Here is a 25,948-nt window from a genome sequence, read left to right as displayed (position 1 = left end):
GCACCAAAACCGGGGCTGTCCCAGAAAATCTAGGGCAGTGACCCTGGTTTTCGAGAAATGTAGGACAGAAATCCTATTCCCTACTTGCATGCATTAAAATGCAGTGTAGGTTCATCTTCCTGCAGTTTGAATTCTTTCTTAATTCCTGATTTCAAGATAACATTGCTTAAACAAACGGGCTCCCAGGTCCTTCTATTACTTAAGTGAAGTTTCTGACATGTTTTTAGGAAGAAAGGAAAGGCGTGAAACATGAAAATGACCCTCCCCACTCCAGTCCTCCATAAAGCGGCCAAGGGAGTTCCCTACAAACCTTTAACATTTTAAAGAAGAAACAAATGGTTTGTAAGATAATCAACCCTCTTTAGACCATGCCAGCAGCACTCACACATTTGTTATCTTAGTGAACATGTAAAGCAACTTGGGAAGTGGGTATTATTTCTACTTCATGGATAAAGAAAGCAAGGCTCATTCTCTGCACAAGTTGGCCATGATAAATACCAGTACTAAGTCCTTTTCTCCAGGGCCTACCCTCACTCTACCATCGCACAGAAGAAACTTCTGGATTTAGGGCTACCCTCGGCCCAATTCTGAAATTAGTAAAGTTAGTCTTTGGTGTCTTTATGCTTCTCCTGTTCCTGTTTCCTTCTTCCTGTTCATTCCCCAGCAGTCTAGTCTGATTCTCAAGAAACTTTTCCATTGTACTGAACTAGACAGAGATTGAGACAAATTAAGACTTTACTATTGACTTCCTGAAAACTGAAGTAAAGCCTTTAAGATAGAGAGAAACAACTAATCACCCTATTCTAAGATCAGCTGGGCCAGCCCCAGTGTAACCCTCACTGCAGCCTGACCAAGACGAGGCTGAAACAGCAAGAGCATCATAATCCCCACAAAGGCTGCTCTTGTGAAACTTAAGGTAATAACCCTTCCCAAAGGAGTCATGAATGCAATTTCTGTTTTATCCAGAAAGCTCTGGTTTGCAGCACTGTTGGGCTGCAGGTGCACAGCAGTTATGCCATGACCTCCCAACACACTGCAAGAAAAAAGGAAGTTTTTCCTTTGGTACGTAGTGATAGTCAACAAAAGCCACTTCCCTTTTCTATTTCTTTTTGAGCTGAGAAGTTGCCAGAAGAGAGCCCAGTAAAATGTGATCAACAAGACATTTGGTTAGGTCTAAGGTGCTCTTCCTACCTTCTAATCTCAAATGCCAAGTGATTTAAATCTATCACTCAGTTTTCATTTCCATAAAATCAGAATGACAGTATCTAACCATTTAAGTTTAGAAAAATTTAAACAGTGTTCATTATAGAACACGCTTTCTCAGGGTGCTATGATCTCGGATTGTAACTCTGATTAACTAACACATTAAGAGAGCGATGATCCAAAGCACATAATTTATCTACTGATTCTAGGTTCCAAGTATGGTCTCGCTGGAACACAATTTCCTTATCTGCCAACTTCTCCCATTGAACCTCAACTGCCAACCCTTCAACTCCTCCTCCTCCTCCTCCTCCTCCTGGACCAGAAGCTGTCTTTCAGCATTACCAGCTTCCCTACTTCAGACCTTCGAGAGAACATTCTAGCACATCTGCTACCCTTCCTGGCCTTCTATGATGTCTGCATTGATCACCTCCAACTCCCGGTTCTCTAGAACTCTGTTTCTTTCCTCACTCAGGTATAAACAGTCCCAGAACCACAACCATCAGGGCCCACTCCAGATGGACATGATCTAAGTGTGACCGGCCTCTCCCTGTTCTTCTACAGTTCTACCACTCTCCACCCAATTTCCCAAAGCAGTCATTTTCAACCTTTTCCACTCCTTTTAAGTCTTTAATTCACTGAGACTTAAGAAATTTCCGATTTACTGAGAAGACTGAGGGCAGGTGCCTGTATGAAGTGTCTCCTACTTCTGAAACTTTGTGTTGTTGCTTCCTCCTGAATGCCCCTGTCTCAAATGAAGTATCTTCCCACCCTTTCACAGGCCTGAGGCAGAGTCATGGCTACCTCACATTTTCACAATCTCCTTTGCTGTACAACTTATCATTTGCTGAACAAACCAACTGCATGCCTAAGCTTCCTCTCCCATCATGCCAGACTACTAGAAAGGCACATCTACACTCACAACCCACACATATATCCATGCATTTCCTTTCCCCACAACCTCTACCCTTCTTCTGAAATGCTCTCGGGTCCTCCCAGTCACCAAATCCCATGGCTTTTCTAGCGCTGCATCCTTGACTCTTCTGTGACACTGCAGACTCAACTCAATCAAAACTGAACGTAATGCTCCTCTCCTCCATTCCCACCACTGATGACTGTGCTCCCAATTCTCCCAGTTAAGCCAAAGCCTCCTGGTCATCACTGACCCAATTTAGTTATCAAGTCCTCTTCCTTCCACTGTCACATCCGTCCCTCAGCCTCCCCTTCCATTCCCATGACAGAAGACATCCTGACCTCAACCCAAGTCAACACACTGCACCAGCCTCTAAGCCTCTTATTGTGAAAATATTCCTAGAGCCTTGATAGTCTAACAAGGGAATTTTAAATCCTTCAGCCTGGGAATGAAGGCCTGCTAAGAGCTGCTCTAGCCTATAGCTCTAGGCTTCGTGACCTTCCCTTCCTCTATTTCATGTCATGTATTTCCCATTTCCTCTGAACTGTGGGAGAATTCACAGTTCCCAGAATTTGCCCTGCACTTCCGCACCTGCATGCCTGAAGCAGCCCAGTCCATCCATTTGTAATGTTCATCAAGACTACTTACTGAAATCCTACTATTGTTTTCAAGATTTGGTAAAGATGCCATCTTTTTCTTCTCCCATAAGCTGCGAATTATTCATTTCTTTGCTCAATTTCCATGGCTCCAGTAAGCCCATCTCTTTCTTACTCATTTACTCTTAGCTCATGTTCTTTCATATGAGAGTTACCTGTGGACATGCCTTCTTGTCCCTGTTACGAGTTTTTTTCTTAGACACATTGATGAAGATAATAACAACTATGATCATCATGACCGCCCTAACCAGCTCCTATTGTATCCTAGCACTGTGGAGAGCACATCACCTGATCACACAGCAACATTACAAGGACCGCCTCCACTTTAAGATGTGATTAAGTAACATGCCCAAGGCCCGTAGCAAGGAAGCAGCAGAGCCAGAAATTAAATTTAGGGTTCTCCAATTTCAGAAGCCATGTTCTTAACTCTCTGTGGTATTGCTCACGATCTATAGACGAAACAGATGAACCCTGAATAAAACACACTCTTCCAAAGTCCTCAAGGGGGAGAGAGTTTACTGAGCCAGAGTCCCCAGAGTTACTTAGCCTGCTTGGTCAATACATGCCCCTACAGTGAGAATATAGGTATCTCAGGCTTGAACCCTGAAAGGATGATTTCACAAGTATGACCAAGTTTTTGTGCCTCACAACCAAACAAAAGTGAAATTGAAAGTGAGGGGGAAAATCTAATTCACCAGGATTAGGTAACAGACTGACTGTCTCTTTGCCTGGGACCATCAACATGGGAAAGGCCATGAATCAAGGTCCCTCCAAAAGCCTCACTCACATAACCCAAACCACTTCCAGTAATTCTAGTTTTTGAGACTCTGACATCAGCCCTGTGAAAACATGATAATTGTACTCTGCTGACAAAGTCTGAATCAAAGTAAATGTGAGGTCTTATTTTACATGTAAACAGGCAAAATAATAATGGCATGCATACATATCAACACGAAGAAAGTGGGGGCTGTCGCTCTCTCTAGGTAAGCGGCTAAGGGCTGTAATCCTCGGAGAGCAATGTCATTATATAGCTCAAATCCCATCACGACAAATACCTTGACAACAGAGATGTCTGTATAACAAAAGCTCTTTCAAGCTTTGGCTGACAGCCCACATACTTTAAGCAATATTTGATGTGAGACTTGGAGTTCACAGTAATGGGAATTGACCTGTATTTCCAAAGGTAAGATTTGAATGATTTCATCTCTAACTCCTACCCCATGATATCATGAGGTGGGACTGATGTACAATCTAAACCCCTGAGTATAAAAACTAAACACAAAGACACAAATGAAATCAACTCATTCTTAAAGACTGAAATTTCTTCCTTTCACTTGGGGAACACTTAAGTAAAGGAGACTGCCCCTGACCCAGCCCTGCAACACAGCACAACACAGCTGCTCTGCAGTGTCACCTCATGGAGACACAAAATGGTGTAGTCCATGAAGACAGAAGGACCATGTCCAAATCTCCACTCTGTCACTTCACAGCTGGGCAAACGGGGCTGTGTTTCTTAACTTCTTACGAGCCTCAGTTTCCTCATCTGTAAAATGTGACTACCACCACCTACCTTCTGGATTTTGGTAATGACAAAATGAGAACACATGTAAAGCTCCTGACAAAGGGTCTGAGATACACGGCATGTACTCAAAAAAACTTCCCTCATCGGGCCTCCCTTCTCCTTCTGCAGACCGTGGGCTTCTGTAAACTATTTTCGCCAAATTAGTAATCAGATACAGTGAATAGAAGTCAACAAAATGTATAGTCTCAGATATAGGCAGGTAGAAACTGCTGCTCATAGGAACATCTGGGCAAGAGAGAGACAATGGGAGAATAACTAGGCTACACACAGGTATGTACCTGACTGGGAAAAAGGCCTTTTTGGCCAAGGTAAGACACATGTATTCCACGGCCGAAAGTCCCGGAAGCAGGCACCGTAACAGTAAGTGAGCTCTGACACTCTGTCAAACGTAATTTTAAAAAATGCTGATAAACCAACATTTGGAGTCACATTTTCCTGGTCAAGGATAAATTGTGGTTATTTCTCTAAAGCATAGTTTACTGCCTCTGGTCTAGTTTTCCCTGGGTGGCATTCTGGCTGGTGAGAGAGCCCTTATTTGGTTATTTTTAAATTTATTAATTTTTCTTAGCTCTAGTCTATTGTCTTTCCTCAATAGCATACCATGGAAGCATTAAAACAAACTCTAGTCATCTCCATTTGGCAAACATGTAGGTAACCAGTATGAGAATATGTCCAATAAAGGTATTTAATATTGCTCTCATTTGTGAAGTTTAAAAATCTGCAGATTTTCAGTTACCTGATTTTTCTGTTTCAAATAATGGGACAATCAAGTCTGTGGTGACAACATTCTATGTGCTTTTTGTAACAACCTTGCTACTATGTTTGGAAAACTAGAGTGTTACAAACACACTCTGAAGACATGCATGTCCACCTTCCTAAAAGGAGTACTGGCCAGGGGCTCCTCAGTTCCTTAAGAGGCTTCCAAAGTCCTGCCAGACCCTGGCAACGACAGGGAACAAGAGGAGCAGCCCAGCATTTCTCGGAGTCACAGAATGTCAGTCTTAAAGATTTCCTAGTTCTATCCTTTCACCTTGCCAGTAAGGAAAAGGCTTAGAGAAAAAAGTATGTGCCAATGTTCATGTACCCAACCAAAGTGTATATATAAGCCAAGTGATGCTTTCAGAGGTCTTAGGAGAAGCAACATAGAAATAAAATAACATGCCAGACAGAAACACCAAGGCACAGAGCAAAAGAAACTGTGAGGCCCACAGAACAACAGAGGACTCCTCAGCAGAGAGACTGAGAGATCAAGAACAGAGAAAGAAAAAAATTTACTAAAGCAAGAAGGTTAAAACAGCAACAGAGACCAAGTGGCAGCAGTAGAGTAGATATATTAAATTCGGTCTGCGGAGAGCTTACAAAGTAAGACTCCAGGGCACAGGAGCACCACCCCTCACAATGGTTTCCAGGTCTCTGTTTCATTAACGGCACCCACTGCCCCCCATCACCGTCATCTTAAAATGGAGGCAGTTCACAACCACCAGGATCCTACACCTTCATCTCAACACTGATAAGGGTGTAACCCTAAGCATTTGTGGTGTCCTAACTATGTCAGGCCGCTAGGGTGCTGCTCCCAGCTCCAAAAGGCAGATTTACCTCATGGTCCCCACCTGACCCCCAGGAATGGGTGTCCCTCCTTCAAGGGAGCCTTTTCTCCCTCGCACCAGTGGCATCATTAACTGTGTATAAGGTACTTCGAGGTCCCCACAGGCTATGGAAAAGCGAAATGCAATTGTAATGACATGGGCAATCCCGGGCACGTAAGGGTGGGCAGAGTTAGGTCCTGAAATACAAGGCTGAGAAACGCGATTCCTCGGAGAAGCAGCCACCCCGCCCAAGCAGAGGCTGCGCTGCCTAGAAAGTGACCTCCCGGGAGCGATCACGCGCCTGGACCGAGCCTCTGCGCTCCCGCCCTGCCTCGGTCCCTCCCTCCCGCCTCCAACCTGTCCCAGCGGGCGGGCGGGCGGGCGGGCGGGCGGGGGTGCGGGGAGGAGCCGGGAGCAGCCCCTGGAGCACAGAGGCCGCCAGCACCGGCTGCTTCCAGCCCTCCTGCCTGCCCGCCCGCCCTCCAGCAGGCTGGGCGCTCGGGCTGCCCCAGCGCCCCGCGACGCCCACCTGGACGCCTGGCGACCCCCGCCCCGCGCTCTGTACCTTTACTCTGCGGAGGGTTCTGACTCCGATCCCGGAGGACGTTGATCTGGTACACGGCTCCGTAAGGCTCAAAAAGTTCTTTCAGCTCCTTTTCCGACCACGACCGGGGGATCTGTCCGACAAACATCTTAATGGCATCTGGGTCTGGTTGGTCTGAGTGATCCAAAGCTCCGTTCATCTTGTTGGCTGTGCCGTTACTGTCAAAAACGGAACCGGGAGCTAGAGTTAGGGCGGCACGATGAGGGACAGGAAGAAAAAAATAGTGGGGGTTGGGGGGCGGGGGGGCGGGGAGGCGGAAGGAGGAGGAAGAAGAGCAGTGGCAAAGTGCCTAATGAGTCGTAGAAATTTGATGAACTAAAACAAAGCAGAGGCACCATGAGTTGCTCCTCGGCGGCGGCGGCGAGGCTCTCACTGCGTGCTGCTGTCGAGCAGAGCCGGGGGAGCACAGGGCAGCGCCCCGCCGCCTGTCACCCAGGGCGTGGACATCTTGGAGGCTCGGGAGGCAGCTGCAAGTTAAGTGTAGGTCTAGCTCTGCAAGGCTGCCATCAACGCATCAGTGCATTATCAGCCCTACCCTGTCTGTGGCTGGGAAAGAAAGCAGAGCTAGATGTCTGCTGGATTTCTCGCCCTCTCCCTGCCCCGCCCCCCACCCCGCCGCCCTTTTTGGGAGGTTTTTGGAAGAGAGGAGAGAGGTGGTAATAATAAAGTCACATGGAAAGAAAATGAAACACTTGGCAGTCCGTCAGATGACTAATGCAAGATGCGGGTGATGAATTTGCAGAGTGCGCGAGGCATCCATGTGTGCATCAAATTAGTACGTTGTTGCTACTCAGAATGGAAAGCGGTCCAGCTATGCAGCTCCGCGCAGCTGATTGGCTGCCCACGCCGGAGAAAAAGGCCGGAGCTAGGAGGGGGCTCCCCTTTAAAAAGCACATTGTTTATGGGACCCAGGCACAAAGGGTTTAATTCAGAGAGGCAAAGGAGATCTCAGAATTGCCTGCTTTGTGCTGGCTTAAAAAAAAAAAAAAAAAGCAGCCCCAGAAAGTTGAGTTCCCACTAAAAGACACTGAATATTTCAAATCTCTCACACTCCATAAATTGTTCTCTGTATATCTGACTTCCAGATGTTGCACTTGAGTTCTAAACAATCACACGTTTGGGAGAGAAAAAAAGAAAGTCTGCCTTTTCTTCTCCCAGCTTCAGTAAATATTTGGGGCTGACAGAGAGCACAACCATAAGCTTTTGCATATCAGTCCTCCTCAACGCTGTTTCCCAAATCCCCATTTGGAAGAGAATGCTGTATACAGCCTGCACGTCTAGTCACCATCGAGTAATACGATGATGAAGACATGTCTCTTTTTTACTTGCCCCCACCCCTTTTGAGCAGGAATAAATAGTAAAGCAAAACCACATACCCTTTTTGTGCTCCCCACCCCCGCCCCAAATATACCCCAAACCCAGCTACTCTGCCAAGTGACAAGGCTGAATGCCTCTCGGCAGCACTCATTTGCAGCACTGCGCGCTTGCTCCAGCTTCTCAGCCTGTGAAAATAGAAGGCGCCGAAACAAAGCAGGCAGACGCTGCCCCTACAGAGCCTCCTCCATGAGTACCCCCACCCCAAGAAGCAGAGAGGTCAGAAAGGGGACATGCTAACTAATACTAAACTGCAAGGGCCAGACATGATTTCACCGTAGCTTCCTGGTACTACTAAGAAGGTAGACAAAGATCTTACAGAGAGCTACCTACTTGGTTAAAATGAACCATCAGACAAATACACCATCAGAGCACTTTAAATCTGCTGTGGGTCTAGGATGGTCCTAAGCCTCTAAAAACAAGATACTCGTGGCTAAAAAGCCAAAACCCTATGGTAAGGAAAAATCCTGAATGAGATTGAACCTGGAGAGCAAAGTGATGTCAAATACTCTTCGCTAGGTCCTGGCTTCAATTTCTACTTCTTCACATCCCCCTATTTTACCACTTTATTTTTTATCCTTGAAATAAACAATCAGACTGTCTAACTTGAAGCACTTTCAGAGCTTGCTCTAATCAACCTTATTGTTACAAAAAATGTTCTGCTGAATAAAATATTGAGTACAAAATCTTCTCTCAACAATTTTGGTGTAATGTAATGCTTGTTTATGTTAGAGCTAGATTGTTTATCTAGTTCTTGTGCACCTATCCTTTTTAAATCGCTCTTTGAGAATTCAATCAACACTTGAACCCTGTGGGTCTGTGGCTGCGGTGGGGCAGAGGCGGAGGAGCCCCTCGCAGTACAGCATGTCATGTTCACACCCTGTCGGGGGTTGAGAGTGTGGCAAGACTTATTTCTGGGACAGGAAAGACTTGTGGTTACCGCTGTTGACAACCAGCTAGAATGAAAAGAGGAAAGTATTGCCACGGGTCTCGGCTAACAGAAAAGAGAAGCTGAAAAAATTGGGCTGCTGCGCCTCATCTGCGGAGCGCAGAAGGTAACACAATGGAGAACGGAGTGGCATTGTACTAGTTCTAGTGTCTGAACTCAGAATTCTAGAGCAAGCAGTCTTCAATGCTTCTGCAAATAAGAGGCCATTTATTCTTTCTTGAAAAATATAAACTCACCAAGATGCATCAAGTAAGGGAAATAGAGGAGTCAGCCAATGCCTCATGCCTCTGGCCTGTATGTGGCTAGTGTACATATGTCTTTCCTCCCATGAGCCATGCTTCACTGATGCCTGGAGACCTCTCATCTAGAGGCAGTGTGGCACAGGGGCTCTGAGTTCTGGCAGCACCCCCTCCTAAATGTGCTACTTTGGGCTTCAGACTCTTCATCAGTTAAACGGGGATAGCCGACTCCACCTCTTAGACTCGTGTGCTTAACACAAGACACGGCACAAAATAAGGGGCTCTGTCACTGTCAGCGTTTCCTACTGTTAATTCCTTCTTTGCATCTGTGAAGCATCTGAAATGCATGACCATCAAAAATCTACTTTTCAATTAAAAAATTTTTATAGTATAGACTCAAACACAATTCCTATCCTAAATAATAATAATATGTGTATTTTAGTCATCACTTACATAGCAAATATTGTGATAGGTACTTTATATTTTTTTCAACCCCCCCCGCCGCCTTTACTCAGTCACATTTACTCAGTCACATAGTGTGTCTCCATCTCTGCAGATTCCCTTCTTCTCCAGTCCTACAGAGCCACCCATGAGCACCTCTCATCTCTCTCTACATCCTTGCCAGACTACCTGCCCTTTCGGAAGTAACTTTTCCACAGATTTGCATCAAGTTCTAAGGGCAGAACAATCCCTTCCTTAAGTAAATCCAGTGATGTCCACTTGTTGTACAAGTTAAAATATTACCACCCCCACACCTTCCCGATCGAAAGCAAAATAGGTGGTCTTGTCCCATCAACCACTCTCCTGGCGCTGCTGAAATAGGTGGTCCTGTCCCACCAACCTCTCTCCTGGCACTGCCGAAATAGGTGATCCTGTCCCATTGACCACTCTTCTGGCGCTGCCGAAATAGGTGATCCTGTCCCATTGACCACTCTCCTGGCGCTGCCAAAATGGGTGGTCCTGTCCCACTGACCACTCTCCTGGCGCTGCTGAATCACGTGCCATGAACCTCGACAGTGCTGCAGGAGCTTGGTTTACTCCCTTCTCATCCACCCAACCGAATCCTGCTCTGGACTCCCAACTCTCTCCCTGGCTGATGCTCCTTTTTAGTGGAGACTCACTGAATTCTTTCATCCTCATGGGGCTGTAGCACTGACACTTCTAAGCAAGCCAGATATTATGTGTTCAACAGTTAAACCTTTGGAGGGACCTGCTCAAAACTATGGAAAGCCAATGTGCTTTTCAAAGAGAATTAATTACAGGAATAGACACCCCAAATCTCAGCAAGACCCTTGAGAAGATCTCATATTTACAAGAACCTCATCTCGGGCTTAGAAAATCAGACTAGCTTGCTTCTCTTCACTCCCTAGCCCTTCTCAACACCCAGTACGGTGCCTCTTACAGTCCAAGAATTTACATCCAAATTCAAATAATATTTATTGAGGGGCTCCTCTTTGCCAGAAACCTTTGCCAAGTACTCGATATACAATGCTCTTCAACGGTTCCCATTGGCATCATGATCTGTTTTGGAGATGAACCCAGTGAGAGTCACAGAGATACACTGACTTTTCCAATGTCACACAAAAGGTGCCTAGAGAATGTGGATGCAGTGAGAGGTGACGGTCAGCTGTCTTTGCTTCACGTTCTGTGAGTTGGGTTTCTCCAGGTTGACGTTTCCCAACCCGGTGACCACTTGTAGTCCCCGGACACATGTGCACACATCTCTGCTGGCACCTTGCCTACAAACTGCAATGAGATCCTGAGTGCCAGTTCTGCTAGTACCCTTGGCAAGGAGCCAGCTAGAAGGCTCCTCTAAGACAGATGCCATACGGAATAAGACCGCAAGTCTGCAAGCACTACGCCAGTGGGCAGTGGTATTCTCAGTGTCAGACAAGATGAAAATGAAATCATGTTCAGAAAAACGATGAGTGCTTACTTTTTAGTTTTAACCCAGGCACTGACCTACTTCCCTGTTTTAGAGGAAAAAGAACTAGATCAACAGAGTATATGCAAAATCTTCTGAGGTTCCTCTAAGCAGTAGACTATTATAATAATTGATTCAACATATTATTATCTTTACTAGTTTTAGGACAACAAGCTTTTATAAGGACCAGTGATTTGCAGGCTTCCTTTGGAAGAATGCAAACAAAAGAATGGAAATTTCTATTCTTTTATCTTGTTCTGTGGGCGGCTTTCTGTGTTGTGTTTCCTTCATTTATATAAAAAGAACAAACTTACAAAATGGCTACGAGAATTGCCAAATGGCTATAAACTATTATACTAATGCTAAAAGACATAAAATGTCATCTTCAGAATGCATACGAAATCAAGAAGTATACAAAAAATGCCTTGTCTTAGAAAAATTGTGTGTAAAGATAGAAAATCGTCCTGGTAGTTATTATTACTCTAACACTTTTTTTTTTTTTTTTTAATCCTTGGGGTAATCCACATCAGTGCTACCCAACCTGGTGTCATGATGGAAATGTTCTGTATTTGCACAGACCAATATGGTGGCCACTAGCTTCATGTGGCTAATGCGACTAAGGAACTGAATTTTTATTTAACTTCAGTTTACCTAAATAGTTGTAGATGCAAATATACTTGTCCTTTGCTTGGTTTTTACTGATTAGAGTTGAGATTTATCTAAACATCATTGCATGGGAGGTTTGCTTTGGAAATGCAAGAATATGGGGCCAGGAAAGCCCCATCAGTGCTTGAGGCCCTCAACAGTAGGTCAGGGAACAGTGGGCCAGCAGGCCTGAGTTCTTATCCTGGCTCAGCAACCACTTAATTCTGGGATCTGAGGCTAATCATATAACCACTCTGTTGTGCCTCAGTTTTCTCACTTGTAAAACAAATCAAGAGGATAGGCCCCATTTGGCTCTTCATTTCTATAATCCTATGGCTATGGTCTGGACCCAGAGAGATTCATGGAAAAGATAATTTAGATAATATAACCAGCTGCCTGAAATCTTGTTGTGATTCCTTGCCTGTGTCCAATTCAGTCCCTCTGGCTCACAGGTGACACAGGCTGCAGGCTGGAGAGCTGACAAGGTGTCACTGGCACTGTGGAGAGCAGCCTGGAGGCTCCGACAGGCCACTGAGTGGCCGGTTAATTGGGGTGCTGCCAGAGCCCCATCTCTCTCCAGGTATGCTACCGTTCTTCCTAATGTCCTAACTTCAGTCCCATCATTTCTGTAGCTCACAAGCCACTCTTTCAGAGGGCTCAGGAATCATTTTGAAATATCACTTGTACTTAAGTAATAGCACACGAAGAAACAGGCTTTGTTTGGTTATTACAGGAAACTGTCCAAGACTCAGCTGCTTAAGGCAAAAGCAGAAAGAACCTGGCGATGGGCCTGGTGCCTCTGGCGGGTAACAGGACAGACATGCAATTCATTAATATTAACAATCTCTACATTGTCCATTTTGGTGTGGCCATTATTTAAGAAGAGAAATCTCTTCCCAACAGACTGGCAGTGGGGCAACTAAGGTCTAAGCATCAGCTCCTTCCCACACTGCAGGCTGGAGAACACATCAGAAACTCAGGCTCCACCCCCGGGAGGCTCCCTGTCCATGCTAAACTTAGTGCAGCCTTTCGATTTAGGAAGAGGAGTCAGTGGTCATCCAACCTGGAGCTCTGGGAATTGCAACTCCCTTTTAAAATGCACTGCTTCACAGTCATCATGAAAAAAGCGTCTGTCTTCCGTGACTGCTTTTTGGCAGGGCAGAGTTTGCCCCCATTCTGACACAGCTATGTCTTAACTCTAGTGGCATCTGGGGTTGCTGGAAACTTTGGGTAAATTTAACAAAATGTTTTATCAGTTACACCACCAAAAAGATGTGAAAATAATGACACTCCCCTATTTACGTGGAAGGTATTGTTACTATTTATCATGTGCAGCAAAACCTTTTGAGTCAATGCCACATACATTATGGAATGAGGCCCCAAGTCATCTCTGAGATGGCCACACATCGGCTAGTGAATTCACACGGAAAATTAACCAGAGCAAATACCCTCAACATTACAAAGTCAAAGCCCTTCTCCAAATGGTCAGATTGTCATTAAATAGCTTGAGCTCCTCTGAAGAAAAGGTTCAGGCTTCCCATATATCCATATATATGTATACCTTATGATCAATCCTGCACTTCGACAAAATTAAAAACATAGTTTCTTAAGAATGTACAGGACATCATTGTTATTCACAGACAACTAAGAAATAATACATTTGTGTTCTTGGGGACAAGCATTCTGCTGGATTACCAAAGGTACTGCTGAACTGTGTTCGGTCGGGGGTCTCAAATGCTTGCCAGAGTAAAAGGCATCCAAGACTTGGAGAGAACTATTCCTGCAGAAAAGGTCACACAACATAGGCATTTGGACTCACCAAGTAAAAGGCAAACCTTATTACCTTATCTCAATGTGACTGCTAGTAAAAGGCAGAAAGCTGAAAAACCCCCACAAAGAAGTAAATTTGGAGACATCTAGGGGGTACCTGATGGCTGAACAGACAATAACCCTCCCTGCGAAGGGAGCAAGGCGGCAGTTTAAAGACAGCCCTCACCCAGGCAACTCATTTCCTTCTGTGATTTACCAGAAATAGTTCAGTGGACTTCAGGGCCAAGTAGGAGGCATTTGCACAGGGAGAGGTAGGTGTTTTAGATGAACTTTTAGAAATGGCAACAGGGAAATAATCACCACAAGGAAGATTTATTGAGGGCTTCACATTCCCAAAGTGGTTTAGGGGCGCACACCAATGAATCCTCTCTCCTGCGGCTGAGCTCCGTGTGACTGCCCCTCACTTTACAGACAGGAAATTCCTCCAGGAGCCCCTGCTTCTGTGGCAGGTCTAGGGTATCCTTCCAGTCTGACTTACCTGCCAATGGCTTGATGCTGCTGAAGCCACCTGTTGGCTATGGGCAACTAATTGAAAGTGGCTCTTTGGATGTTTGACAGCAGACTGGTTTGGCCACCAGTGAACTACAAAGGGAATCCTTGTAAAATGATAAGATGAAAACAAATGTAGGGGGAAACTCAACAGGGGCCGGCGCTTCCCAAGATGAAGAATGATTTTTAACACAAATGTCTCCCCTGCATCCACAGTCCAACAACAAATGATTAAAGGACCCACATCAAGAGGGGCAAACCAAAGAGACACGACATCTGATTCCCTGCAGACTAGGTTGCGGTGACTGTGCTTCTCCAGGCAGGCAACTTCTGTTTTTACCACTGAAGATACTTTGCCTGGACTTACTTATGCAAGAGAACATGGTCAGTGTGGATTCACAACCCTCTCCACATGCTTCAGAAATGTGGGTGGCAAAGGCCAATTATTCCCCTTTGCAGAATCTTAAACACAACTGAGGTTTACCCTGAGTCCTTTTCTTTCTTTCTCATTCTCAGTTACTGGATATTTGTTTTATATCAGGCACAGTGCTAGGTTTGAAGGTGAGAGAGCTGAAAAATAGGTCGTTGATGTCCTGCTGCTGCTCACGGCCAATTAGAAGAGACAGATATGGACACAACAAAAAACCAAAACCAGTGTGATAAGGCCTGTAATAGAGCAATAATTAAAGGCCTGGAGTAAGGTAGAAACAAGTGACTCATTAAGCCAAGGGGACTGGGCATTCAGCATTCTAAACCACGCTGCATCCCTGTGAGCAGTGTTTCAGTGAAATTTTGCAGGGGGCGGCGGTGGGTGGCGGGTATCAAAGCCAAAAGACAACGGGCTGTACCATTTCACTTAGTTGGCAATGGGATTGAAACAAAACAAAAAATTGGGGAGAAAAAACTGGCTCTAACAAGGAAGGGAGCTGGGAAGGTGGGAAACACGGCCCCAGGGCACAGCTCCTCTCCAACCACACATGTGAGAGGCGGAAGCACCAGCAAAGAGCCTGGCGCCCACGGCAGTCAGGTGCATGGCTCACCTTGCACAGAGGACACAGCCTTATCCCCCAACCTGCACTTGAAATGTCACCCCCGGAGCCTGTCCCGCAAAGGCCCTTCCATTTCCACCCTTCACTCTCACACGCAGTGGGAATCCTGTGGAGAGGTCACTTATTCTCAAGTATTTGAAAATAACTGCCCGCATCCTGACCATTAAACTCTAATCTAACAGCACACTCTGGTACCACCTCAAATTCAGGATACCTAAAGTTGATCTCTTCCTGTCTTCTTTTCCTCCAATTAGCTTTTAGGCTCATTCTTCTCTGTCTTTCATACTGGCTCAAACTCCCTTCCCAACCAACAATCCATGACCGAAAATGGTGCTGCACACAGAACATACGCATAATGCAGACTGGCTGCTTGCTCTGGCCTTGCTCTTCTCTGACCGCGGAACCTCAGAAGCAGCGATTCACGGAACCCCCATCAAGGGCATGGTGGAAGCGTGAAATCCTGAAGACAGGGATGTCTCATTCAATCATTCACTTAATCAATATTTATGAAGCGACTCTGACAAATTCAAGGAGCTGGGGATACCACAGTGACTAAAGTGGGGGTAAAACAGTCTTTATGGAGTTATATTCTAGAGTGGGCATAAAATAGGCAAATAAGTCAGTCTTATAGATCTAAAAAGGCCGTTTTGACAGAGAAAAATAAAGCCTGCAGGGGAGGGGGTTGCTGGGTATTAAATAAGAGGGTTGCAATATTAAATAAGGTGGTCAGGGAAGGCCTCATCTGGAAGGTGAGGATAGTCTCAGCACATCCTCAACACACGTTTACTGAATGAATAGATTTAATACAGCAAGCCAGAAGTCTTCAAAGTTGTAAAATTAAATCACATGTCATGTGATCCGTCGCCACTATTATTAAGAGCCACGTTATCCCGTCCAGTGCTGTCCTGTTAAATCCGAGAGTCAATACACCTATTACTAGTCAGTTACTGAGTCATGCCTATTTTTCTCCAAATGCCCGCTGGGTCCACTTGTCCCCGCACAGCCACTGTCCTGATTCTGGCTATCCTCTTGTTCTCACTACATTATTATTCATATAAAACTGTTTGGTGGGCTTTCCTAATTTGGACTAAAGGACAAAGGTGTCACTGACCTTTGTGCTTGCCCGGCATCCAGAACTCCACCTACTTTTCTGTTAAATGTTGATTATCTGCCCATTCATTATTCATTTTATCATCTCTCAATGGCAGAATTTAATCTAAGGCTGGTCTCTCCTCAACCTGCTTTTGGCCTACCTGTCTCGGTCGTAAATGATGTGTAATCAAGGAATACAACTGGAATGAAATGCCAGGCTAAGGAAGGCAGCCAGCAGCATGAGGTTTGATGTGAATGCACTGGAGATTATGGATGCCACTGTCTCCTTCCACTGATCTGGAAAATCAAAAGCTGACAGTCCATGGGATATAATTACGTCATATTAATGACAGTAGTTTAGAAAGAAAACAGAACCCACTTGTGAAGACGGGTATGTATTTATTACATTCAAGTGTATTTTCTTTTTCCCAAAAATGCCTTCAAACTCCAATATTTGTGAACAGTCAGCATAAAGAAAAAAAATGATCTTAGAGCAGCCAGAAACGTTATGTCACAAAGTTCCCATCCGGATGCTCTGCACTTTGAGGTCTTTGGAGAACTCTTCAACCCACTCCTCCAAGATCTCTCACGTTGGTTTTCCACAGCCTGATCACCTGCATTTCAAACCCACAGAAGACAAGGAGCACATGAAAGGGAGGCTCTGTAACAGGCAGGCCCAGGTCCTGGGGGGGACAGACACCAGGGTCTGAAATCGCCTCAGGGTGAAAAGCCCACCCGTAGCAGGGACTCAGATGTGTTCCCTAGCCACTCTCAAGGACAGCAGCACAGCGGAATTATTAATTTGTATAATGACAAGCTTGTTTCATCTAAGGGGTCACATTAAGCTCAATAAATTCTGCTTAAGGAGGCCGGGAAATATATAATTTATTGTAAGAAGCGTTCCTTCAAAATGAGACAACAAGGAGAATTGGTGCCTTAAAGGAGAAGCTTTCAACTATACTGCAAACTTAGTTAATCAGACTGACTCATTCCTCAGGGATGAGCTGAGATGTTACTCTGGTTTTCACATGTCGAGATTTGTGTACCACCTAATTTTCTGTCATTAAATGCAACAACTGACTCTGCCTAAACTCTTCGGCTTTGTTTGGGTTAATACTGCTAAGTATTCTGCTGAGTTTTTCCCTACCTGTAATTGTTTTTGTCGTTTTTGTCCAGGAGAAATAAGGGCGATAGGTGGAGTACATGGGAGCAGTAAGTTGTTCCCTTTTGGGAGTTTGTTTTTTCAGTCAATAATGTATCGTGAATCCAGAAGTAAACTTTAGTTCTTTCTCTTCAACACATCACAAAAGATGATTGGTGAGGTTTAAAAATTGGATATAAAATGCCCCCAAGAGATGACTGATACCACTAAAGGGACAAGCATACCTTTCCTACAATTTTCCTGTCCGGACACAACAAAAAACAATCAGATGCACTACAATGACTGCACTGAATTCCTCGACAGCAGTTCAAAACATGCGCCTCTCTGACAGTCTCAAAGCAATTTGCAAGAAGACTTCCAGAGTTCTCTGCAGGCCACCTCATCCTGCACGTTTCCCTTCCATGCAAATATGCTGGTCTGTCATGCTACAAAACCACATCTCAAAAGGCAAAGTCCAAATGACATTTTACTTTGCTGGTTTTTAAATCCCTGAATTGTATCTTAAGATGAAATCAGTACCAAATACTACATTTTGATTTGGAAATCTACAGGTCCTGTCTCTTTGCTGCTTCTCTCTCTCAGCAAGTCATAAATTCCATTTATCATCTTAAATCACCAATTAAAATAGGTTTTGACACTTAATTTGCTTATTTCTTAAAACACACACCATCAGATATAACCCCCTAAACAAATAAGAGTAAAAGTAGAATTACGTGCTAAATTAGAATGGCTGTTATACTAAGAAGCTGAATATCATTACATCAAAATTCCCCATAGTCGATTTTTTTAAAGCCATTTCTTCATTTTTTGACACTACATCTGGCACAATGAATACAGATGATCATGTGTTTATATGTCTGTCTAACTGCCTTTCCCAAACACAGCCAGATGGAGGCTTTCAGAATCAAATTAATTTCAGATTAATTCACTCTGGACCCACTCCAGTTTCATGACTCTTTGCTTTGAGGCAGCAACCAAATTGATGTGAAGTCATCAACTTGAAAGAGCACAGGTTCCTCGATCTCAAGGGAAAAAAAACTGTACAATTCTGCGGTTGCTCCCCCTACCCAAAAAGAAATCCATTCAGGTACCACAAGATGCCAGTTCAGGGACTGATCAACATTTCACGGTGTCAGAATCATCCAGGAAGAATGTTTCTTCTTGGATCCAAATATGATCACGGTTAATTGTACATCCAATATTCATAATGCCTTTAGATGAGATAATTCCAGGGAAAATTAGCATCTCCATTAGCAACAACAGAACCAAGGGCGTTAGGGTAAAGTTGCCACATAAGCAGAGTCAGGTACGACCTGTGACACAAGAGAGTTAATTCTAAAGGCACAAAGCGCGTGTTCTCTGTCTCTAGCTGTAGCTACTGAAGGAACTATAAACAAATGTAGCTGGGCTTTGCATGCTGTCAATCTTGGTGGATGCCTTTATTATCCTACTTGTTTCAATTGCAATTTGGGTTTCCATGGAGACCCAACAGTCAGCTCTAGAAAATTATAAGATAAATGTCAGACGGTGATAACGGTGTTAATGAAGCTTCGGTGACAAGCAGCTCTGTGCTTCAAATAATAAGCCTATTTTCTATTAGCATATGTATAACCTGTCAAAAAAAATACCTAGAAGAGAATATTCAAAAATATCTATCTATATTTAAGAGGGGACAGGTGAAAGGCCCCTCTAGAATGGCTTAAATGTGGTGGGTCAACCTAAGCAACGACAAAAAAATTAAATTGCCAGTTTCTTGGGAAAATTAGGCATGGGCCAACGGCTCTGAATGAGGCTTTAGCTGACATTCAGAAATACCTGACTTTACTTGGTCATAAAAGTTGTTCTTGTAATGTGGTCCAGGGAATCTGTTTTTGTTTCTGGAAGCTAAGAGCTCTACTCGCTAAGTCTGACCGTGGATGATGATGAGCTTTAGAGAAATCAATGCCACAGCCAACCTCATGGTACCTGTATTAATGGAGCCCACCACCTCCCTCGGGGCTAGGTTGCTGGATAACCCTAATGAGATTGCCAGAGTCCACAGCCATCCTTGCCTATTCCACAGCCAAACAGGTGCTACTGAAATTTTAGCAGGACAGAGAAACTGACAACTGTGACAAGAGTTATATAAGTTTGATATATTCTGAAGACACAAGATGAGACTATGGAATTGCGAACTACAGCACAGTTCAAGGAAAGATGCTACAGAAAGTAACTGAAGGAAAAATTTCCTTTTTTGGGAGAAAAGATTACTAAGGAATACAGCAGATTTTTATCTTTTGTTCAAGTACATCCTTTAGGATTCTGAGTTAAAAGGTTAAAAAGTGACAATTAAAAGGGTGGGAAGTTAAAAGGATAATTTTCCAAGTCACAGTCTCTCCAGAAAGACAACACAGACTTGCATAGTTAATGCTATTTGACATCTTGCTATAGTCCCATTATTTAATCATTCCCACCGACTTTTTCTTTATTTAACAACTGTTTCCTGAGAACCTACTTGGTGTCACGTACTGTGTTCAGAACACAATGACGAACAACGCGTTGTCACTGCTCTTATATTCCTCATTGTTTAGTAGCTTGTACAACCTAATGTTCAAGGTCTTGAATGAGGTGTCACAAAGTTCTTTTCTCTCTGTCCAAGCTTGGTCCAGTTTTGCAGTGACTACATGAGTATGTTTTCACCAGGCATGGCAACTCTTTTGGCTGCACCCCTGCATGTGGAACAGCCCCAGTCTTCTCCCATCCACTCACTCCTACCTGACTCCCCGCCAAGCCCATTCTTCAAGAGGAAAATTCACAGGAGTCAAACCCAAGGTCTAGGATTTAACTGGGCCGTGGTGCTATGGACAGGACTTTCAGTGTAGCTTTTGAAGAAACTACAGAAATTCTTGTTCCCTGGACAGCATTTCTTTTTCTCTTTAGAAAGCTCTCTTGTAACTCTGTAAGGCTTGTGTAGACTGTCCCAGGCCTGCCTCCTACTCAGAGAGGGGGCTACTTCTCCCAAGTTGCAAGATGGAGCATGACCACAGTGAGACTCAGGGCAGAGTGGGAAAAGAACAAATGGCTTAAACCAGACACCTTTGTTTTTAGGAGAAAGAATATTCTGTTTCCTAAAAGCCCTGACTTACATATTTTTTTTTTTCCTTGACTCAATTCACCATGAGACATAAAGATCCAGGGACTCAAGCTAGGGTTTGGTCCAGAAAAAACAACCTCATTCCTCCTTTTAGTTCAAGACTAAAATGATCTTTTGCTCTCTGTGGCCAGCTGGCTCTCTGGAGCCACAGGTTCTACACCAAGGCTCGTGGCCATACATAGGGTCCCCTGTGTATACGGTACTGATACATCTCCAGGAATAAGGTGATGGAAGAGTCCAGAGTTCAAAACTCTATCCGCCTCACTCAACTGGAACGAACATAGCCTTGCCAAAAGACAAAATAAAAACAATACAAAACAAATAATCCATAAACTGTCGACAACAGCAAAATCCTACAATATCGTCACTGACTCTCACACTCCCTGGTCTCTTTCCCGGTTATCCCATCCATGGAAAAGATACAGAAGAAAAAACCATTCAAGCACACACAAAGCCTGGGATACTGGCAACATGATTCTTTCATAGGGGCCAAAGTGGTAATCTGAATCCAGGGAATATACAGGAAAAGCCATAAGGTTTAAATTTAATAACTTGATTTGAACTATGGGACCGGAGATGGAAATCTTTCAGTTGTAAATTAAGGCTCAATATTATACTACTAAAAACTGGGTGGGGAAACAGCTGTGGTCATGGAAACAGACTACAAACAGCATGCCTTTCTCACCAACAAGTCTAACCAGTTAAATAGCCTCATTCTTCCTTAACTAATATTCTTTATTTTGCTCCTGAAATTTTTATGATCTCACAATATTCTTGAAAGGTGTTAGGGAGTTGAATATTTAAGCCAAAAAGTCACCTGTAATCATTGCTGATGTTTTTACACTACTGAAATAATTACTGTTCTTTTTAATAACCACACAAAAGATCTAACTGTAGTTCTTCAGTGTTAAAATGACAGGTCTAGAGTGGGGCCCCAAAATTAATCATAATTTTCCTGAATTCCTAATATTTGCTAAATGAACTCCTTGGAGAGACAGGAGTTACATATGTGAGAGAAATAAACAGATTATGATATAAGCGTTGCACAGCACACTTCAAAAGCAAATGCAAAAGCGAAAGCTGAAAACAAATGGCTGCCCAGGTGTTTTGTTTTCTTCCTGCTGGCTGACATGGGGAGGTTTGGGTACACAAAGGCAGCTCAACTGCTGATCTGAAACCCGGAGCTCAGTGCAGCCGCTGTTGGTTCAACCATAATCTCCACTTTGAATGGTGTCAAAAGTATCTTTCAGATTTTAGGTTTGTATATTTGTTCTTGCAGACCATTTTATAAGGTCAATCAAACGAAAGAAACTGAATGGGAATTCCCAAATCAGTGAAGTCATTCAAGTATGACTATGAAGGAAGTCTTTCCAAAACAAGGTGGATCGCAAGCTCCTCTAAGATATGGCACGCAGGGTTCATGTTTAGATAGCAATGCACACACTTACTATGCTGGGAGGGACGTCACGAAGTAACTAGGTCAAAATAAAGATTATAAACCACAAAAAACGTGATACCTGTGCTCTTTCCTTCAGCTCTATGTTTTCTTTGAAAATCACAATGTGCGTGTGTATTTTCCAGATGACTGATTTAGGGAAAACAGAACTACTTGGAAAGATTTGTGTCTTACGTTGGTAAAGACAACAATGAAACAGAGATCACTGATGTTGAAAGTTAAAAACTCACCAAGGACAGGATGATACAGAAATATTAAAAACAACCCATATTACCACAAAAACAATTTTAATTCCCCTCCCAGGGTCATATGGTATCAATTTCGGAAACCACATTTCCCCTGGGAAATTTAACTGTGAGCTTTTCTGTGTCCGTATTATCAGGGATGTATTTAACACGGGAAAGGCATTAGGGTTTTTTTGGAGATCAGCTGACAAGTGCTGAATATCTGAAGACAGTATATTTCCATCGGGGCAGATGCAAGATGATGAGGTAGCTTCCTAATTATGGGCTTATAATGACACACACACTTAGCGATCAGCTTGTTTTGCAGGCTTCCATTCAGAGGTTTCATTAGCAACCCAAAGAATCGTGATCTCTGTGGACAGCTTGGAAACGTTCTACCTCAGCACACAGGAACATGAGAAGCCAAAGAAAGTCAGTGAGAGCAGAGCACGGGAGAGGCAGCAGTAAGAGGAACACTAAATGCTTCCCAAAGCCCCCCTCACAAAGCGCAAAGCCTCGGGTTTATTTAGTACGCTGCTTCTGGAAATCCCACCTCCTCTGGCCACAGGGCTCATACTTACTTTATAGAAAAGATTTCTTCTTGAGGAATTTTCACCTAGATTACACGAAACCCACAGATCTGGGCATTCAGCTGTGTGGGAAGTAAAACTGCATCAGCTGATGAGGATGCGGACATTTCCTTAACATACGCGTCAATAGGTCAGACGTGGTGGCTCATGCCTGTTATCCCAGCACTTTGAGAGGCTGAGGCAGGTGGCTCACCTGAGGTTAGAATTCAAGACCAGTTTGGCCAACATGGCAAAACCCTGTCTCCACTAAAAACACAAACATTAGCTGGGTGTGGTGGCGCACACCTGTAGTCCCAGCCACTCAGGAGGCTGAGGCATGAGAATCGCTTGAACACAGGAGGTGGAGGTTGTAGTGACCGAAGATCGCACCACCGCACTCCAGCCTGGGTGACAGAAGGAGGCTCTGACTTGGGAAAGAAAAAAAAAAAAAAAAAAAACCTGTCAATAATGCCAGTGTGGTGGCAGGGACTGGGGAGCACTCACAAGGAGGTTATTCTCCTAAATGGGTTATAACTCAGGACAAATGCGTTCCAGCTCAGAGCCAGGTCCCTAGTGATACCAGAGCGATGAGGTTTATTGAGGCAATTTTTAATATACTAAGTGACCTTTATTGACAGGCTACTGGGCTTATTTTGTGTGTGTGTGGTTTTTTTTTTTTTTTTTGGTTTGTTTTTAAGACAATAATCGATAACAGGGGCAACGAGCTTGGCTGGCTGGAGGCAGATACTGCTCTTTCCCCCCTTAATTAACAAAAACATTCCAGAACCCTGACAGAGAAGAATAATGGTGAAATAAATTATGGAACCACTTATGTATGAAACCATACATTATTAAAACTACTCTAAATGGGTCCTTAATCTAAATAAAGATGGTCATTTTAGGAAGCCAGGCATCTCAAGAATGAGAAAGGACACAATGTTATTGTGACCCAAGATATAAAAGGTGGATCGCTTTGCCAGCAGACAGCGAGGGTATCAAACTGCCCTTGACTATGATTAAAATTCATATATGTCTCTAACACTGGATGAGTCTCAGCTTCAATTATTTACAGCCCTGTATTTCTGTTGGTTAAAGATAGGAGAAAGAAGCATATTGGGCAAAACTCACTACTAATATTTACACTTGGCCTATTCCAGACCAGTCAGCAAAAGCAATGCCTTCCATTCTGTGCTGTGTGAAGGCAGCCACAGGCCTCCGCTGGCAAAATCTGAACAATGAGCAATGCCCACAGCTTAGGGTTCTCACTGTTGCCCACAATACCAATTTAGTATGGCTGAAATAACTTTTACTCGCTCAATTGTAATACAAGGAACCTTAATCCACACATTTAGAAAAAAACAGAGGAGCCCCTTCCTTATCAAGCCCCGTTCTTCTTGCCATCCTGGGGTCACTTCCATGGCTGTTCATTTATGCAAATAAACCAGCAGCGCTCTCGTACTCTTTTAATGTAAAATCTATCTGGCATACGGATACTATTTCACACACCTTCCTCGTTCTGCCCTAAGGGACAGAGAAGCCTCTTTGCTGCCACTGTGCCATGCCTCCTGCTGGGAGGAAGGAAATCTTGCCTTGTGTGTGAGCCCAGGCAAGGATCTGCTTGGCAGTTTTACAGACCTGTGGTCAGGTGTTCACAAAAATGGATTTGCAAGTGATACAGTAATATGAAATCTCAACTCTCTGCCGTGGAGATAATTATAATCGGGACAATTTCCTCCTAACAAAATCGGCAAACCGTGATTATGTGTGTTTCTGTAACTTAAATTCTGCACTAAATACAAGAGGAATCCACTTGCCTTGCATACACTGCCATGTGATTATGAAACACTGAACCAAATCACTTTAAAAGACTCACCCTACTTAACAAAGGCATCCTGGTTTATATGCATAAAAGCCACACTCCAAAAAGCTTATGGGGACAAGCTTTGCACAACCATTTTATTTTTTAATGACTACAGAAGCTCCTGGGGTTCACAGTATTAAAAGAAACAAAAAAGGAGGGAAATAGTGTTGGTTTTTAATTACTTCTACCTCTAAATCTAACAATCTTAAAATAAGTGTTCTTTAAATATTTAGAAACAAACTAAAACGCGACCCATTTGACTTGTCCAGACACTGCTTTTGTGCCAGTACCACTACCGCTGGCATCACAATTTCTCACCAAGAGTGCAAAGCCAAAGCAAATGAAAAGCTATGATTCTTCTTCCCAAAGTACCGTCCTTCACAAAAACAAAAACCTGAGAATACCAAGTAGCAGCTTCTCTTGAATCCATCATCCCTTTTTCATTCGCTGTGTGTCCTGGCACCCAAGCAGAGAGCCTGGCATGTTCCAGGGAGTGGGTGGGTGGATGGATCACAGATTGATCAGATAAATAAACAGGACACAGTAATGTGTCTCTTAGTTCAGGCACTGATCTCATTCTAATGACTTCCAGTAATTTTTATTAAGGCATCATGCAATCCGAATGTCAATTTAGAGAACTACGTTGACCAAATCAGCTCCATCTTCTTCTTTCAAATAAACACAACCTTTCTGATGTCACACGCCATGGCTACAGGCTGGCCGCTGAGCTGCCTTACTTTTCACCCATGCTATCAGGACGTCCAGGCAAAGATAACACTATGTGGATAAACACACTTGGGGATGTGGCTATGGGTTGCAAATGCAAGATGGGCTTATCTGATGACAGGGAGAGTCAAGGTGCCTCTGGCCTCATATGGAAAGAATCCTGAAAAGTCCTCTTAGATTATGAGAGATTCCATTATTTAGCAATGGTATATAGTAACAAATCACCGACAGAGCACATGAGTGTGTCGCCACTGGGGAATGATGGAATGTGGCTTAGTGACCGCATGATATTCTTCTCCAATAGTTCCCTTCCACCAGCTAAGCATGACCACACACAGGCCACACAAGGAGTAATAAAATGAAAAGGCAAAACAAAGTTGCTTGTTTAGATTATAACAAAAATATTTCTTCATTACAGAAGTTGGATTGTTTGGACCTGAAACACAGCTATGCTTACACATTATTTTATCCATTTTTTAGGATACGTGTAGAGATACAGATATATTCCGTATGTTCGACAAGATACCCTGGTAGAAAGCTCGATTAATGACACTTTGGGTCCTTTTGGAAAACCCTCACATGAATGTGCAGAAAATGCTGCTAATAAGTGTCATTATTTGAATCATTCATTCATTCATTAAAATGAATCTCTGTAAAATATTACAAAATATTTGTAGGAAGTGTA

General features: G+C 43.7%; 1 protein-coding gene across 22 annotated transcripts in view; it reads right to left on the bottom strand.

Moving 5' to 3' along the window:
- Positions 1-25,948, bottom strand: part of CELF2 (CUGBP Elav-like family member 2) — an 871,667-nt gene that overhangs the window by 167,155 nt on the left and 678,564 nt on the right. For 18 of the 22 annotated variants that reach the window (XM_025397815.1, XM_025397819.1, XM_025397825.1 and 15 more), the window contains one exon: positions 6,503-6,699. In XM_025397815.1, coding sequence (XP_025253600.1) covers positions 6,503-6,680 — 178 coding nt within the window. In that variant the 5' untranslated portion in view covers positions 6,681-6,699. Of the gene's footprint in view, positions 1-6,502; positions 6,700-6,876; positions 7,320-25,948 lie in introns of those variants that run through there. The other 4 variants (XM_025397823.1, XM_025397816.1, XM_025397824.1 and 1 more) reach the window with 1 other exon arrangement.

This window comes from Theropithecus gelada, chromosome 9 (genome assembly GCF_003255815.1).
Source record: "Theropithecus gelada isolate Dixy chromosome 9, Tgel_1.0, whole genome shotgun sequence".
Classification (NCBI taxonomy): domain Eukaryota; kingdom Metazoa; phylum Chordata; class Mammalia; order Primates; family Cercopithecidae; genus Theropithecus; species Theropithecus gelada.
This window is presented reverse-complemented; position numbering and strand designations above follow the sequence as displayed.